At 36.9% G+C, this 18,021-nt stretch overlaps 2 protein-coding genes across 3 annotated transcripts; one reads left to right on the top strand and one right to left on the bottom strand.

Moving 5' to 3' along the window:
• Nucleotides 1-1,790: 1,790 nt before the first annotated feature.
• On the bottom strand, nucleotides 1,791-8,433 carry RB195_012695 (uncharacterized protein; the record flags this gene model as incomplete). 2 transcript variants are annotated; one of them, XM_064202190.1, is made up of 13 exons in its annotated part: nucleotides 1,791-1,954; nucleotides 2,474-2,585; nucleotides 3,735-3,802; nucleotides 4,470-4,529; nucleotides 4,993-5,094; nucleotides 5,178-5,328; nucleotides 5,394-5,590; nucleotides 5,677-5,779; nucleotides 6,745-6,835; nucleotides 6,895-6,983; nucleotides 7,314-7,438; nucleotides 7,572-7,753; nucleotides 8,378-8,433. In XM_064202190.1, the coding sequence occupies 13 exons, from the start codon at nucleotides 8,431-8,433 to the stop codon at nucleotides 1,791-1,793; spliced, it is 1,500 nt and encodes a 499-aa protein (XP_064058071.1). The 2 variants fall into 2 exon arrangements, with proteins under 2 accessions (XP_064058071.1, XP_064058072.1); XM_064202191.1 differs by lacking the exons at nucleotides 5,677-5,779; nucleotides 6,745-6,835; nucleotides 6,895-6,983; ... (1 more) ...; nucleotides 7,572-7,753; nucleotides 8,378-8,433 and having other exon boundaries at nucleotides 5,394-5,582.
• A 4,276-nt stretch (nucleotides 8,434-12,709) lies between these two features.
• Nucleotides 12,710-17,005, top strand: RB195_012694 (uncharacterized protein; the record flags this gene model as incomplete). The annotated part of the gene is made up of 12 exons (XM_064202189.1): nucleotides 12,710-12,829; nucleotides 12,920-12,983; nucleotides 13,054-13,133; nucleotides 13,196-13,288; nucleotides 13,350-13,467; nucleotides 13,541-13,670; nucleotides 14,593-14,674; nucleotides 14,811-14,873; nucleotides 14,928-15,018; nucleotides 16,194-16,321; nucleotides 16,739-16,856; nucleotides 16,929-17,005. 12 exons carry the CDS (start codon nucleotides 12,710-12,712, stop codon nucleotides 17,003-17,005), a joined length of 1,164 nt encoding a protein of 387 aa, XP_064058070.1.
• Nucleotides 17,006-18,021: the final 1,016 nt, after the last annotated feature.

The raw sequence follows: 18,021 nt of genomic DNA, 5'->3' as shown, positions 1-18,021 counted from the left end.
TTATTTTCGTTCCTTTTCTTTCCTTTGTTTGCATTTTTCGTTTTCGAACTTGGTTTTGCAAAAATGTCTCATGTCCACATCTTTTCATTAAAAAATGCCAAGACCTCAAAGGCATCGCAGCAGATTCGTGGTGTGATGCCTTTGTTTCGATAAGGATAGGAATCCTGGAATATGCCCTTAGCGTTCGCCGTTTTTCAATCCTAGGCCTGCGAAGTTGTACGAAATTTGATTCTGATGGTCAAAACTCACTCGGTAAGCTCAACTGAGTTTGAGAAGCAGTGATTTGGTGACAATTTTCCAGGATTTTGATTGGCAAACTTCATAGGAATTGAAACATATAGATTATAACCATAATGTAGCTCGTAGTAATTTGCAAGTGCTCTCTTCTTGACATTTTGAACTGAATTTATGTTTTCTTGTTTTGCCAACGAGGTTTTTGTGAAAATTCATTTATGGCCTAAAATTGCGATAACTTCGTCTGTATCAAAGGTGTGAGGATGGTTTTCGGAGATTTTTGATGCTACGGATACCCCATCATTCACTTCTTTCTGCTTGCTAAACCTCGATATCGTTCTAAATGCACCACACAAGAACTGCAGGAAGAAAACAAACTGACCAGTTTCATCGAATAGCGGGATTGGTGAACCACCGCCTTCTTACAGACTGTCACCCAAGGCGAATGAGATCTGCGTAAATTACAGTGTCCTTAAAGGCTGGGGTCTAAATAACGTTAAATGCATCACCCCAGGAATCTGAGGTGGTGCAGATTTCACGGTGGAGTATTCGTATACGGGATAGTAGATTATGGAGAGGGGGTGATCCCGTCCATTTCTTCCTAATTGCCATAAAAAACGTCCCGGAAGATGCGGCGCCGCACAAAGCTCCAGTCGAACTCCCTGTGGAAAACAGTGCGCCAGATTGCCCGAAGCCGTATCTTCCGAGTCGTTTTTTACGGAAATTATCAAGAAATTGACGGAATCACCCCCCTCTCCCTAATCTACGATCCCGTAAACGAATACTCCACCTGAAATCCGTACCACCTCAGATTCGTGGAGTGATGCCTTTAAGGAACTGCATGTGGGACAATTTTATAGTTCACAGCGTATCGCGAATGCTATAAAGCTATAAGTAATAGGTAAGCACTCATCTTTCCTATGTTTTTTTTTTACGTACCAGGTCAGTGTTTTTATCCTCCCCGACAACTCTGGTACGAATTTGCCGACCTCGAAGGGATGAGAGGGCCTGGTGGCCACAGAGAGGGTTTCGAACCATCGATCGATAACGCAGTCACATTGGCACCTGTTACCGACTGCGCTACACCCGTTCCGTCATAAGTGATTGCTGCATACTATTATAGTACATGTCTTTATCGATATGAAGTATTCCATAGCTCGTTAGTTGGGAATTACTGCTTTTTATATCACTCTTCATATAAGTAGCACATATAGAGATGCCAACGGCTATGAAATTTGAGAAAAAAAAAATAGGACTTAAGAAAAACACAAGACTATTTATGCAAAAAGCTCAAGGAAAAAATACTTCTCAGCAGTGAGAAGCGTATCAACAAAATGAACAAAAATGAAATGAACACGAAGAACATGATGATCGATTACAAAAATATACATCCATACTTAATACCAACTCGTATGCATATAGCCAGCACTGCTATTGACCCAATAACTCTTGGAATTTGAGCACACTGTCACTCGGACTTGTAGTCTTTTGAGGTACAATCAGAGATTTTGGGATTTTGAGGAGTGTGTCTAATTTAAGGGAGCAAGAAATTGCATCTAGTCAGCTCGTCTTTCGATAATTAAAGGAATTCCTTGACTTGGCCTCAGAATAAGTTCGGGTAGTCCACGATTCTGTTCGAATGTCATTGTCGCTCGGAAACGGTATCGACGAACCAGTCGAGCTAACATCACCTTCTCCTCCAGTACAGCAAATTTTTGACCTAGAAACAATAAGCTTAGATTTAAAAAAACTGTGTAAATAAGCAAATAGTATATCAATAATGAATTGAAACTAACTACAGAACATCGGACAGCTATTTTTGTATCAAAATTAAGGGATTAATTCTTTTTAGACAGAAGCACAACATCAGGTGTTTTTGATAATAAAAAAACTATAAAATTCGCTACCGTATTACATTACCTATTACCGCTACCATATTATTATCAAACTACGAGTCGGATGACCTCTGACTCGAACTTCACCTTCCATCTTTTAACACTTACTGAAGTTCTCAAAATATTATATCAAAAGATAAAAAATATCAAAAAAAAATCAACACTCAAAGAGCTTTTTTCAATAAAAGCAAGATATGTAATCCACCACCACAACTGTATACAATGAATTTTTCACCATACCATGTCCTAGAAAGGAGAAACAGGACCATTTCTAGAGATAGAAGATCACAGATAGTATAGTATAGTGCGAAAATTATGATAGGCATAGGAAAAAGGAAAACTACCTATGCAATTTCGTGGACCAGCCGACCAGGGAATGAACGCGTAAGAACTGCGTCTCGAACATTCGTCGATATCGAAGTGATCAGGATAGAAATCTCGTGGACGAGAGAAATACTGTAATTTGCAATTTTGTGTAATGCATGATGGAACCAAGTTGTTTTCTTCTCCAGACCAACTCTTGTCTGGAATGCACAACATTCCTACCTATAGGTAACTTTTCATATTATCCGTTAGGAGTTGCTAAAGCTACTAGTGTAGGATTATTCTTTATCTCCCGATATCAGTGTTACGTGTGTGGATGAATGACTCATCAATCATAGATTATAAAGTGCATGATTGTTCAAACAAAGGACAAATCTTTTTCTTTTTTCCTCTTGAATTATTTTGAAACTACTAGGTTAACGCATAAGTAATGGCGTTTTTCAATTCACGGTTTAATTTAATTTTTTTGATTTTAACTCGCGTGTAAAAAAGGGTTTAGCGTTATCTAAAATTTTATTTGAAAGGACATTTTTTTCCCTAGAAGATGGTATTCTGGTTTTTTTTATGTCGATTTAATTTTTGTCAATTTTTAGATCAATATCGTATTATAGAACAAGTTACTACTAAATGATAGGTATTTGAAGCATATGTGATGGAATCCGTTTTGGAAGGTACTTCCTCAAAATGGAGTTATTTACTTCTTCCACCTCCAATGATCCGAAAGAACGATTTAGAAGTAGATGATCTTTGACTCCTTGGTCGTAGTGGCCAAAGAAGGGGAACGTAATACGCAAAACGTAAGCTATTCGCCGAGTAGAGACCGTATGTACGTAACTTTTAGCATCCAAAGTGGTTTTAAATCTGTTCCGCACATTCTGACAAGGTCACCACGGATAAATGATCATGGAATAGTATTACCTATATGGAGAACTTGTAGAAAATACGAAACAGCTTTGGTATTTCTCAAAAATTTTGAACTCCCAATGATAACTCCCAATGTGGTTCTTGTCATTCTAACTTGATATAAAAGGGTATAAAGTCGACTCCAGAATGATGAAAAGCTTAGTTGATACTGCGGCGATTTCGAACCATTGATCGATCCCCGTACAGTCACAGCAGCACCTCTTACCGATTGCGCTACAGCCTCTCCCACAAAAGTAGCAAGGTTATCTCATCTATTAGGTACAAATGTATTCTTTGCTTAACAATCGATCGTTACTATTGACAACATAAACAGATCTTGAATCTTGGAAAAAAGAACTGCTTCAACAACCGCCTCACCTTTGGGTCTCGATGAGTTCCGAATGGTACGACCATTGCTGTTACACCGGCGGGAACGGTTTCTCCACCTTAAAAAAAGAAGTTTTGACAGGATCTAAGACTGTCTGATCACAATCTTTTAAAATTTAATAGTTTTGCAAATCATCCAATTGTTTGTATAATTAAAAAAAAGAGTTTATTCTCAAGAAACAGTTAACAAATTCGTTATTCGTTTGTTGTTCGGTAGCTCGGTTTTATAGTTTCCTCGAAGGCGATGCGATTACGCGACTATGTTTGCAGCAAATTTAAATAAGTGAAAAAAATAAGTGATTTTCAACTCCTTTCTTTTTGAAAAATAAAAACGGGACAAAAAATAAAACGAAATGGAACAGAACAGAAAATAAATAAATAGATTAAAAAAACTGCAGATGTGGCGAATGGAAATAAATAAATGATAATAATTTCCAAGAAATAAGCAAAAAAATAAAGAACTTTTAAGTCCTCTCTTCTTGAAAAATAAAAACAAAACAAAAAGTAAACTAAAGTAAATAAATAACAAAAAAAGCTAAGGACACAAACCAGATATGAATGTTGCAGATAACCTTCAAAGTGCCATTTCTAGTACAACTTTTATATGATCATCCATAGAAAGTGGTATGGGAAGTGGGAACTGAACTTACAAATTTCCACATCGTTGTGTAGGCGTCGAGCAATCATTGGAACTGGTGGAAATACGCGAAGAGCCTCCTTAAGCACCTTTCTCAGTTTGTTTCAACCGTCTCAAGTCTTCCAACGTGAGATCGCGATCATTCGGACCTGAAACCCAACGCTTTTGAGGAGCAGGAACAAGAAACGAGATCCAAAGATTATGGAAATTTCCCAAGACAAATTCAGAGTCTTTTATCCTTCGTTTTTATTTATTCGTTTTTTTTCGTTTTCTAAGGATAATCTTATTTTTGCTTGTTAAGGAAAACCTTACTTTTTTTAGGATCTAGAAGAGATTTGAGGGATTTATCTGCAGGATTTCAAAGTTTTTGGATACCAGAATTTGTAGGAAAAGGTCCAGAAATGGCCGCATGTACTCGTTACTTTTGTTGCTTTGGACTGACTCCGAAAATAATGAATTTTCCAAGCGATAGATTTTATGGGACATACGAGTGTAGAAATTTACAAAAAGGAAAATGTCTTAAAGTCGGAAACATAAGGATATTTTTAGAATGGTGCTTAGTGAAATATTTTAGCACTAATTAGTTGTAGAAATACATAAAAGAGGGCTGACCAATCACTTCCTTAACTTCCTCGAAGAGTCTCTCTTGTTCATCTGGATAATTTCCAAGACAGAAAAGCGCGTATCCTAGAGCACTTGAAACGGTGTCGTGACCTTAAACCTCATATAAAACTACATGAGTCATGAAAACTACATGAAAACCGCTAGGAATTTCCAAAAATCCTTCAAAAAAACACCTTCGAACATAAAAGTATCCACTTCTTCTCGGATATCGTTGTCCGTTAACGAGTTAGCTTCTTGCATTTCCAGGAGAAGATCAAGGAAAGCCGGTTTCTTCGCTGGATCTCGTGGTTTCATCCCGAACAATTTCTTTCTTTCGGCAATAACCTGGAAGAGGTTTTTCTTTTTTTTTTCGAGTGGGTAGGTTGTGAAAAACAGAAACGAAGAGATACTTTGCGAGAAAAACCCTGGACAATCGTCAACGCTTTGTCGAGTCTGATCGCTTTTCCCGAAAGTTGCCAAAGCGCGGTTGGCCATAGCCAAGGTAATCGTTCTCGGTCCCACAGCAGTTGACAAACGTCCTTAACCGAACGGACATATTCCTTGTTTTCACCCAATTGTGCTCGAATATTCACTCCCATTGCGGATTCTGGAACATTTTCCCGGATTTCTTCAACCTAGTTTCTACCATTTTTTTAGATACGGTATGGAATGAGGTCGGAACGCAATCCTTACCACATATAACATCCAATGTGCACAGTTTTATGAGTGGAAAAACGTCAGCACAGCAGCCTGTGTCAGAAAATTTCGAGAATTGTTCGAGAAGAATTGCAGCTTCCTGAAATTGAAATATCCTGGCTGAACAAGGTTTAATACAAAGAACTATTGAAGTAAAATAAAGGAATGTCATTTTTACTCTCGTCAGTTCCGAATTTTCGGTAAAGGCAGCATTTGTCTGCAAGATCTTGAGATTTTTGTGGAAAACAAAATGCGTAACAAAAGATCCAGAAATGCCCGTATGTACACATGGGAGTCATGGGAGAATTGACGTGGTGGTAGGAAAGCGCAGGTAAAACGTAGAGTTGGGACTTACAATTTCTAGAGTTTCGGAGTTACGACGATTTCAACTGCTGCTACGTGGCAGCCTTGCGCAAGCGCCGCATCCAAGTGCGAGCTGTCGAAGATCAATGAGTTCCCTTTGCCTGCTTTTGCTTCAAGTAAAACCAATGACTAAAGGTTGCTGAGTGGGCGGAAACGTGTGTAAGTGTGCGCGTCCTAACGTGTGTCGTAGGAAATAAAGCAGTTCCCACCCCGTTTTTTTTTGGACCAGTAAAGGGAATAGAGCGGAACCATGGACGTTTTGGGAATCTAAAACCCGAACTACATGTTTTTCTTGAGGTTTCCGCACCACGTCAATTTCCTGATACGCTGCCTTTAATTGAAGGATCATAATTATTCTGCTGGGAATTACCGATTGCGCTACGTATGCTACAAAGGGTTATACCCTATAGTTATACCCTTTTGTACATAAAAAATTGTAATGGAAATATTAGCGTTTCACTTACATAGTCATTCTTTGCAAATATTATTATTATTAATTTATAAAGATCGGCACCATTGATTAGATATTCATTAATGCGTTCTTTTTGTTGGTTTCATTTTCTTCATGGTTTTGTCGTGATTTGCTTCCCTGATTGCATGTTTTGGTCTTATTACGACGACTACACTTTGATCGTTTGTTCATGATCATGTCCTTGAGGCGTATAAATAAAGAAATAAAAATGGAAAAAATAAGCTGTTCACCTTGTTAAATATTGGCATAAAATCATTGAGAATAGAGAAATGAAAAGCTGGTGTAAGCATCTTTCTCCTCGTTCGCCAACGATCTCCGTTACTAGAAATATACGGCTAGGATATCTCATTAGACACGGTAGCGTATACCCGTAATTAAACCTTGTAAGAAGTCCTTTTCCGAGCCATTCTTGGAGTCTCGTATAACCTTCTGCAGGTTTCGATATTTCCTTGCTATTTTCCAGAATCGCCTGAAAAAATGAAAGAAAAAAATGAGAAAGAGGATAAACTTCACAGTGCTTAAAGTTCTTTGAGTTTTCCTTTTTTATTTTTTTACTTCTTTTGACTACTTTTTGCGTAAACACAAAGTGCTTCAAGAACTCTGAGTTTTTGAATTATATTATTTTTGTTATTATTATTTTTTACATTTATTTTGAATTAGTTTACGAGTTTTTATACAGCAGTCCTCACAATTAAAATATACAGTTTGATTAATTGTATTAATTTAGTTCATTTATTTAGTTTTTATTTTCCATTGAAGAATAACAGCACGATTAGCGGGTACTGTAATTCAATTGTACCTTAGCAGCATCTGCTCTACAGATGAACACGACAGGAATTGGCCCAAGCCACATCCTGAAGACACCATTCCCATTGAGACCAGAGGAAAATTTTTCGAAAATCTCCTCCATGAGGTATGTGAATTCTTAAGAGAAAAGTTACTTGTACGTGTGGAATGAAGAATCTAATAACTAAATAAAAAAGTAAATGAACAAATAAACAAATAAATAAAAGGAAATTTGAACTGTAAAGAAGATGTCTTCTAAAAAAAAACTAACTGTAACTGTCGAAACTGAATTGATAAGCGCATCCGACCAACGGAAACGCCTTAGGGCCTGGGAAACGATCGACCAACTCAATCACACGTAACCTCTTCTTGATCCATTCTATGAGAAATGGGACCCATATTAGAAAGTATGAGAATCCCATAGAAACAACAGCTAAGGCAATAATAGCCATTCTGTAAATTTAAAATTCAATTATTACTTGTAGTACAGTGTACCTGTAAATTTTTCTGGTTAAAGAAGTAGAAAGTTCTTCTGTGCTACTCAAAATGTAAATAAACAAGTAATAGCAACAATGAAAGAATAAAGAACCACTAATAACAACAACAATAAACAAATAAACAATGATTATCTGCACATGATGCAGTTTACTTGAAAAGGTCCTTGAACGAACGCCTGTTTAAACGCGCATTCCGGGGAAACGTTCGGTGTTTGGTTCCTTACACTGATAGGAAAGCTTCAAAACGTAATTTTTAAGACAATAAAGAAACTAAAATAAAAATAATAAGAAAAATATAAGGAAAATTCCCTTAGAATTAAAGTAACTAATTCGTAGCAACTGATAAAACTACTCTTGTTATTGAAGCGAGTAATGTAATTCCCTTTACGTGATTTCATATGAATTCTAAAAGTGTAAAGAGTTGTGTCGTTGTGCAAATTGAGACATCCCGTTCTCAGATTTATGAACTGTGTTCTCGTTTTCACTTTATTACTGCGAAACACGTCCAGAACCTCCACTAAAAAGATCCCATTTTCTGGAAACGGAATCAAACTCTCCATTTAAGTAGAGACCTACTCACGAAATTAAAGCGAAATTCTCGAATTCTTTCGGAATTTGTTTTGATCCATTGACCATTCAGTGCAAAAAAGGAGCTCTTCTTTTTTTTATTTGAAAGTGGACGTGAACTTACTGTAATATGATGAAGATCCTTAAGGTTTAAACGTTTAATTAGCAGCGTTTTTAACAAAAGAACCGGTTTTTCGGCGATAGAAAGCATTCAAACAGTCGTAGATAAATCTTAGTCGTTGAAAAACGACACCAATATACATTACAGCTGCAAATTTCATAAACAATAAATAAAAACTCCGAGATGAGCTCATTTTTCTTTCAAACTCCACTTGGATTTGAGAGGTTTTCATGAGCCATGGATAAAAATTCGTTTCTATTCTGGGACACCATGAAATCTTCACGAAAATCTGTGTGGACTTTGCTTAGTGACCTTGCGAAGGTTCATGTGACAGACGAAATCATTAATCACAAAGAATCGTGCTTACACAAATAATACCATTGTTTACTACATATTATATTGTATTATATTGTTATAAGTATTATTAGAATAATTATAATATAATTAAAATGCTATTATCAACTTGTGCAGGTAGAAATTCTCTTAGTTCCACCTTCCACAAGAATGTTCTTAGTTATTAATTAATTTATTTATTATTATTATTAAATTACTTTATATTGTAGTGTTACTATTACATTATATAATTATATGTATTATCATATTATATCACATTATATTACTATTGTTATCTTCTAGAATTTTCTTTCTATTTCTATTTCTTTTCTTTTTAATTTTTATTAGTTTCACCTCTTACACGACAATTATTTATTACTATTATTATTATTATTATTATTATTATTATTACAATTATTATTACATTATTATTACACTATTTCACTTGTGCGAAAATAATTTCCACTATGAATAAGGTTGAAAAAAATATTTTTTCCAACTTTGTTGTATCACACATATTTTCTCTTTTCTTAATCCTAAAGAGACTAGATATAGCTTGGAAGGTGGTTAAAAGAGTTAAGTTTTTTTTATTCACAAGGTTTGTATAAAAAACTAATGACAAAGAATCAGAACAGAATAGTTCTTAAAATTAATTTTTTTCTACATATTTTACTAGTATGTCTGAATTAGTTTTGCAGAAGAGAAAAGTCCACGTTACGCCAAGACGGGACCGTTTATGTACGCGTAAAAAAAAGGAGTAGAAGAGAAGTAGAAGCTAGAAGAAAAAAAAAAGAAAAGGTAAAAAAGAAAAAGAAGCTCCGCAGCGGCTCCGCATCCAAACAGCTGTGCTAAAACTGAACTGGGCGTGATTTAATCACGAGTTTTAGTAGACATTCTCGATGTTCTAAGGTGTAATGTCATTCACCGAACTTGCGAACGAATCGTATTTTCTAATTAGTGTTATTGTGTTGTGTTCAATGATTACGGTCTACGCGACGAGTCAGCCAGAATAGCACCTTACGGTTCACAACGAATTGGATCCAGTAATGAAGGTTTGATCACATCAATGGAAAATGAAATGAATGGTTTTGTTGTGTGGTTCTAAAGCCTTTTCCCCAACAAATAACGAAGGAACATGAGAAATAATGAAGATACATATAAAAGATACGTATAAATATAAAAGCATACAGTAAAAATTAATATTATGGAATATTATAAAGATATATATCTATGAAAGACCACTTCAAAAAATACTTATTTATTGTACTCACTTTCTTTCACTCACTCTATCCTTAAAATTTGTAATTAGAGGAGAGAACTATACAGAAATGTGTGAAAAAATAATAATATAAATAATATATTTTCATTCTTATACTTTTAAATGTTATTATTTACCGTAATGTATGTAGCGTAGTCGGTAAGCACTTCTGCTATGACTGCTCGAAGGTTTCCACTAATAATTCGTGAATCCATTCAAGTGCTCACAAAACCTTTGATCCCTCCGGAATCGATAAACTGGTACCAGACCAGTCTGGGAGGAAAAAAAAACACTGACTTGACATAGACACATCGGCTAGCCACCGCAAGTCATTGTATAGGCCAGTTCTGAATTCTGAAGTGAACATGGTGGCGTAGGTCCCAAGCGGATTGATTAACGCCAGACCCTTTATTTTAATGCTAATTTATTCGACACATCACCTTTTGAAAACCTATCCAGGTAGATCCTCCTTTATTTCTTTTTCTTTCACTCTTTCTATCCTTGAAATTTGTATTTAAAGGAGAGAACTATCCAGAAATGTGTGAAGAATAATAGTATCAACAACATAGTCTCACTGTCAGCGATTCAGTAGTAATTGAGGATTGATTGACGCCAGAAACTTTATCCTTTAACTTTTTATCCTTATCCAGAATTCGTATTTGAGATTTTTTTTTTGTGACTGTAAACCCTTCACCAACATATAGAAAGACACACTTGATTCCTGAGTCTTTGTCTTTGTTCACAAAAAAAAAACCTACCTTTTTTGAAAAAAAAAGAAAAGATTTCAAAAACCTTTTTTTTGTTGTTCATTTTTCGAAATTATTCAGAATTTTCCACAATTCGATGTTTCCTTCATGAGTCGTCTAGAATTTCCCTTTAATCTCATCTCACTCAATTCCAGTGATGTACTTCTTTGGTTCTGGAAAATTTTCTTCTAATAATGGACATTTCACTAATCCCATAAAAAATTTATATAAGTGATTATTATGTAAATAAAAGTATTTCAGAAAAGATATAATGAAGATATAGTGAAGATGTAATGATATATAATAAATAAAAGTATAGATAAAAGATATAACGATTATTTTAAATGATCATCCGCAATTATTTGGTTTAGTCATCAGTGCAGCTAAAGGACAACACTGAAGTTTCTGTCTAAGAAATGGTGCGGGTAAACATGCATTCCGGGTTCTTATCTGAGCGTTTTAAGGAGATAAGGAGCAGCATCCTGAAAACGGAGGGCATTGTTCAGCAGATTAGCGAACAGATGGGACGGGTGTAGCACAGTCGGTAAGTGGTTCGGGAGTGACGGCACAATCGATCGATGGTTCGGAATCGCCCAATTGCCAACCAAGACTTTCACCCTTCTGGCCCCGATAAATTGGTACCAGACTTGTCTGGGAGGATAAAAAACATTGACTCGATATATCGGCTTTCTCTTCAACAGCTAGCGCTATGGGTTTCATGAAGTGTCATATTTATTTATTTTTCATATTTATTTATTTATTTGTTTACTTATCTGAGAACACCCATGGCTTTGCCATAAAACAAAAACAGGAAAGAATAGAAGTCACCAGATATTCGCCAAAATGTCATACATTAGAGCGTCATATGACTGACTTGACCACCAGGAATTTCCCGTTTTTGAGACGTGTGAAGCAAAGGTAGAGGTTAGGCAAATTAAAGGCAGCATACCACGAATCTGGAGTGGTACGGATTTCAGGTGGTTTACTGTATTAGTTTGTAAGGATTGTGCTCAGTTTAAACATGGATGGTGAGAAATTTAGGATCAAATGGGGTGGAAGCAACTTCGACACGGTCGTACTGCTAGTTATTCAATTATAACTTCGACACCTTTATTGTGCTCATAATTTTTATGCCATAGGTATGGAAATGTGTTAATGGCTTGGGGATAATAAAAATTTCTGAAAAACGTCACTTCTTTGCTAGAATTCAATAACGAAATATTTATTTCACTAGGTGAAAGGTGAATTGTGTCTGGCGTTAATCAATCCGTTTAGATTTCCTTACTATGTTCACTTCAATTCAAGATCGTTTGAGATTCACCATCGCCTACCTGACTTGAAGCGGTGAGTCAAAGTGTCAAATCAGTGTTTTTATCCTCCCAGACAAGTCTGTCTGACCAATTTATCAATCCCGAAGGGATGAAAGGCTTTATTGGCACGAGGGCAGATTCGAACCATCGACAATGAAGTCAAAGCGGAACCGCTTACCAATTGCGCAATACGCTCCCCTCAATTTCACTATATTTCCTTTTTCCTTCTTTTATATTTCCTTCCTTCTAAAAACGCAGATTGATGAAATTTTTGAATGGGATTTTTTCGTTTTTCTACTGAAACGCTTAGTTGGATTATATAAAACAAAATAAATAAAAATTACAATTTAATGATGGTTGGATATGTTTAACTTCTCTCCTACTACTGAATGCTATTATCCTTGCTATTATCCTTAAATTTACTTATTCCCTCTATTTTATTACGCTAGAGCTAAGAATGAAATTGTGCATGCACTATAAGACCGTACGATGTTTGATCGCTACAAATCACAACCAATTCCAGAATGTTATGGACGAAAAATCAACGCGCTACGGTTTGACGTAGGTAGCGTAACGCATGTCAGGCAGTGTCCTGGTTATCACCAGCACTTATCTACGAAGCATTTATCTACAGCCACTACAAAAGGCTTCGGGCGTAGTTCAACGCCGTTGTGGTGCCGCATTCAACAACGCTATGGTACGTTTTTCACTGTGCGCACTATCTTCTCGTTAAAAAATTTGAAAAAAAATTTCAAAATTTTCTCGGTGAAATCTAGTGAAATTTAAGAGGTTCCTCGTGTTTACTGCACTCGTGCTGGCTACGGTCTCGGCCGTCTACATTCCACCTTCAAGTTAGTTGAAAAAGAGAACGTGGCTAGAAATAATCTTAAAATTACTTCCACAATTTATGGACTGTTCCAGAGAGAGTAATGAGGGAGGCGGAGCTGCTCAGCGGTCTTGATCTGGTCGAATACGTGAATAAAGCTCAGAATTTATTCCAGGTAAATGAATTTTTCTCAAATATGGTAGCAGTCCTCGGGTTAAATCCTAAATTTCCTTTTAGGCGAAGCTGTCACCTCGCTTTGCTCAATATCCAGATGCTATCAAGAGCCGTCTTATGGGATCGAAGCATGTGGCGGTTCCGGAGGAGTTCAGAGTAGGTCCCATATCGCAGTTATGTCTCGGATAGATTCATGATCCATAAATTAATTCGATAGGTGAACGAGAAAACCCACGACGATATTGAAGACGCTGCTATTCCTGACTCATTTGATGCTCGTACCAACTGGCCTCAATGTCCCTCAATCCTCTCAATTCGTGATCAGTCATCTTGCGGTAAGGACTTTCGAAAGAGACCTGGACCCTAAAATTGCCTAGACCCTAAAATTCAAGGGCCGATTTTTTCCAGGATCCTGCTGGGCGTTCGGAGCCGCCGAGGCGATGACCGACCGTATTTGCATCGCTTCGAACGGGAAAGAACAGTTCACCATGTCAGCTGATGATATTCTTTCGTGCTGTGGAAATGTTTGCGGAAATGGGTGAGTTGAGTTGATCCTAGCTTCACTAGGATTTATTTAGGTACATTCCTGATCCAGGCAGAGTCTGGAAGTTCACTGGAATCTTCTTCCAGCCTTCTTTTTATGAGATATTTTCAGATTGTAAATTTTTCTGGAGTAAAAATTAGTAGAAAAGATTAGAGAACGTTCAAATGACTGAGCAGATAATTTTTGGTGTATCAGGCGCTGTTACGTCTAAATTACTCAGTAATATATTACCTGGAAAAAGAAAAAAAGAGATTTAGGAAGATTTCTCCACCAATTTAATACCTCGAATGCAAAATGAGCTCTTGCCAAGGGAATTCTGGCAGAATCACTCGAGAATTCCAGTTTTCAGCTCTTTTCCCCTGAGCTGCTGAACGATGTTCAATTTTTCGCCACAAAATGTTGACCAATGCTCAATTTGTATTTATTTATTTATTCACATACACCAATGGTGCACCAGAAAAGAAAGATAAAAAAGTAGAACACACTCTGTTTGGGTCAGAGAATCTTACGAACAAAAAAAAATTACAAACTAAAAAATGTATATAAAATATCTAAAACTTGTTGTAAATTGAATGAATTTAAGTTTTGAAAATTAATTAAATCAAAAATTAAACCAACTAAAAATTATTGATTGAGAAATCAATTTACAATTAGTTTAAAATTAAAAATTATTAAAAAATAAAAAATCAATTTACAATTTGGTTGAAAAACTAAATTAATTAAAAAATATCAGTTAAAAAATTAATCAAATAAAATGTTATATTTAATACTTATTTACTGTTTATTTAATATTTACTGTTTTTTTTTTGACGTCCTCAGAGTTATTACTATAAAATTGCATTAGAATCACCTTTTCCAAGTGCATTGACCTCGTACTCTTTGTAAAAAAAGAAAAAAACTTAATATTTTTTTCCAGTTGTGAGGGTGGATACCCGATCCAAGCATGGAAATTCTGGGTGAAACACGGTGTTGTAACTGGCAGCAACTATACCATGAAGGTACCTAAATCACGATTTATTTTCATTTTGTAAATTTTTAGAAAGAGTAGAAATTACCGGAGAAGAATGAGAGAACGCTCCAATAACTGAGTAGATAATATTTTAATACTTTTTTTTTGATCCCATTACTTTATAGACCGGCTGCAAGCCCTACCCCTATGCCCCATGCGAACACCACGACAACGCTACCCGTTATCAGGTGGGAAAAATCAGACCAGGATGGCTCTGATCCATTTAAATGTTCAAATTTTAGCCTTGCCCATCTCAAATCTATCCTACCAACAAATGTGAGCAGACATGCCAGAGTGGATACCCGACTACGTACGCCAACGACAAACACTTCGGTAAGTTTCGGATAAATAACGAAATCCTGGGTGTGGAAGCTTAAAGGCAGCGTATCACGAGTTTGACGTGGTACGGAACCCAAAGCAAAAGGGAAGTAGGTTTTGGAAGCCAGCAAGTTTTCGATCAACTTCCCCTGATCTTCGTAAAAATAACGTGGAAAACGGGGATTTTTCCTACGAAATCGGTTGCAACACGCCAGCTGCACGCACCACATCCAAGTGCGAGCGGTCGATGACCACTGATGTCTCCTCACCAGCCTATTAAAGTGTAATAAATGAATAGGCTGCTGAGGGACCGGAACGTGTACATATAAGCGCGCATTCTAACGTGCCTCGTAGGAAATAAAACGATTCCCACGCTGTTGTTTTTTACGACGAATAGGGAAAGAAGAGTTCCTCATTCTACTATCCAACTACTATTACTACTTTTTGCTATGGATTCTGCACCGTGTCAAAATCGCGACTCCCTGCCTTTAAGAACGACGGTAAATTTCGCATCATGCGCATGATGGGCGACTTCCAAGTAACGTAGCTCGATGAAACCGGGGTCATATATAGGAAGGACTGTTACAGTATAACACTGAAGTTGACTGAAAGAAATACGCATTGAGACGTATAGAAATGAAATTTTTATTCAAAGACAATAATTTCACTGGAATCACCACAATTTATGATGGTCCCCTGGACATTACAAAAGTTAGGACATGGTCCTTGGGTACTGTATGTGATCACCACGGGCGCGAAGGAAACATACTCTGCTCCCCTACTGGCCATAAAGATGATAACGGGGTTCTTGCGTGGATGGACGCTACAGTACATAGTCGCGCGATATTCACGTGACCTCACACCATGTGACGCCACGTGAGCACTTTCTGTGCAGGACCGACGAGATCTCAGGCAAAATTCCCCCGGTACTTCCATTTATTTCCATCGTTTAGTTGTTTATAACAACGTTATGTTACTTTACCTATCTCGTCCTTAAATTTTCCACACCATTTTGAATTTTTTTTTTGTACTTTGATTTTGTAGCGCTGATGGCGGGCTCTAGTCGGTAGCTGGTTGTTATCAAAAATTTTAGATAATAGTGTAAATAGGCATAAATGGTGAGCGCGGCTCTTAGCACGAATTCCTGAGATAAGAAAAACGATCACGATAACACGGATCACATTGTTCAGGAGCAACCGCGTATGCAGTTTCGAGGAAGGTCACTGATATCCAGAAGGAAATTATGACTAATGGACCAGTTGAGGTGTCCTATACCGTATACGAGGACTTTGAGCATTACACTGGTGGAATTTACGTTGTAAGCAGATTTATTTGCTATATTTCTACTTTTTCCTACGAGAGGTGGAGGTTTCCTACGTATTTTTAACTCATTGTATAGGATAACATCCGTTCCAAAACCTCAATGATTAGGAATTCCAGTAAAATGCGTTTGTGGGTCCCAAATGGATTTATACGCCTAGGAATTTAAAAAATTATAAAATAGTTAAAAAAAAAATCCCCTTCTTATCCTTAGAGATTGCTTGTATGGTTAGAATCGTGAAGTCCAACGCCGGCGTAGGTCCCGCATAGAATTTAGCGTGAAACACTAACATTTACGTGTCAGAACTTCTAAACTCCTCCAACTAGCACCTCCTACCCTTACTTTTCGAGTTTTTTTTTCTCCACTTCTACCGTAGGATATGCTACGCGTATTCCATTCGTGACCCGCTTACAGCACACTGCCGGAAAACAACTCGGAGGTCATGCGGTGAAGATGATCGGATGGGGAACTGAGAACGGTACACCGTACTGGATTTGCGCTAACTCATGGAACTCCGATTGGGGAGAGAACGGTTCGTTTTTTTTCGGAAGAGATTTTTCGTCACGTTCTCGAATTAATTTAAATTTTATCCGTTTCTCTTTAGGATTCTTCCGAATCATTCGTGGACTCGATGAATGTGGTATCGAATCTGGTGTGGTTGCTGGAGAACCTAAACTTTAAGCATACCATTTAATTCGATTGTATAGTTATACATAAAGAGCATAGCACTGCGTAAAAAATAGAACACAAAAGATGATTTAGTTGATTTTTCGAAAAAAATAGAAATCAGAAAAAAAAGAAACTAGAAATTTACAATAAAACACCGGTGCTGAAGTCAAAGAGTCAAATTCTTAGGTCATGTGGGTCACATAGATACGTATAGAGCTAAGAGTTCAAGTTAGAACATCATTTCAAACGAAATAGGAAGAGAGGGCTACATACAACGCGTGCCCCAAACCACACCACATGGGTCCCATCCATGAAAAAATGTTCTGATGCTCACAACTTGCAAAAAGAAAACGAAAAAAAGAAGCAGAGGTTCTGTTAAAGGAAGCAAAAGTATGTAAAGGATAAAGGATAAAGGATAGAGTGTCTGACGTTAATCAATCCGCTTGGGACCCACCACCACGTTCACTTCAATTCAGAATCGTTTGAGGCTTACGAACGTGTAACTGCCCCCGTACAATGACTTACGGCGGCTAGCCGATGTGTCAAGTCAGTGCTTTTATCCTCCCAGACAAGTCTGGTAGACAATTTATCGACTCCGGAAGGATGATGAGCTTGGTTGGCACTAGGGCGGATTCGAACCTCCGACCTCGATCGTGCAGGAAGTGGAACCTCTAACCGCTACGCTACACCAGCCCTAGCAAAAGTATGTATATGTACTAAAGTTTTTTTGATCTACTTATATTCTTCAATGAGGCAACAAATGGGATCTCTTAATAATTTACCAATCTTTAAGATTCGGTTATTCATATTTAAAATGCTACTAAAGGAAATTATGTATGGCGGACCATATTCTAACAATTCAGATCCACTAACTCATTCAGTTATTGGAGAAATTCGTAGGGATATGCGTTCAAATTCCTACTATTTATCTTTACGAAGACGAGACGGTCATAAACAATCAAAAAAGGTTAAGGGTGCTCAGGGAATATTACTAGCATCATTTCCAGAAGAAAATGTGAATGCTGACG

Source organism: Necator americanus, chromosome V (assembly GCF_031761385.1).
Source record: "Necator americanus strain Aroian chromosome V, whole genome shotgun sequence".
NCBI lineage: Eukaryota > Metazoa > Nematoda > Chromadorea > Rhabditida > Ancylostomatidae > Necator > Necator americanus.
The sequence above is the reverse complement of the archived record's forward strand: the minus strand, read 5'-3'. Positions and strand labels throughout refer to the sequence as shown.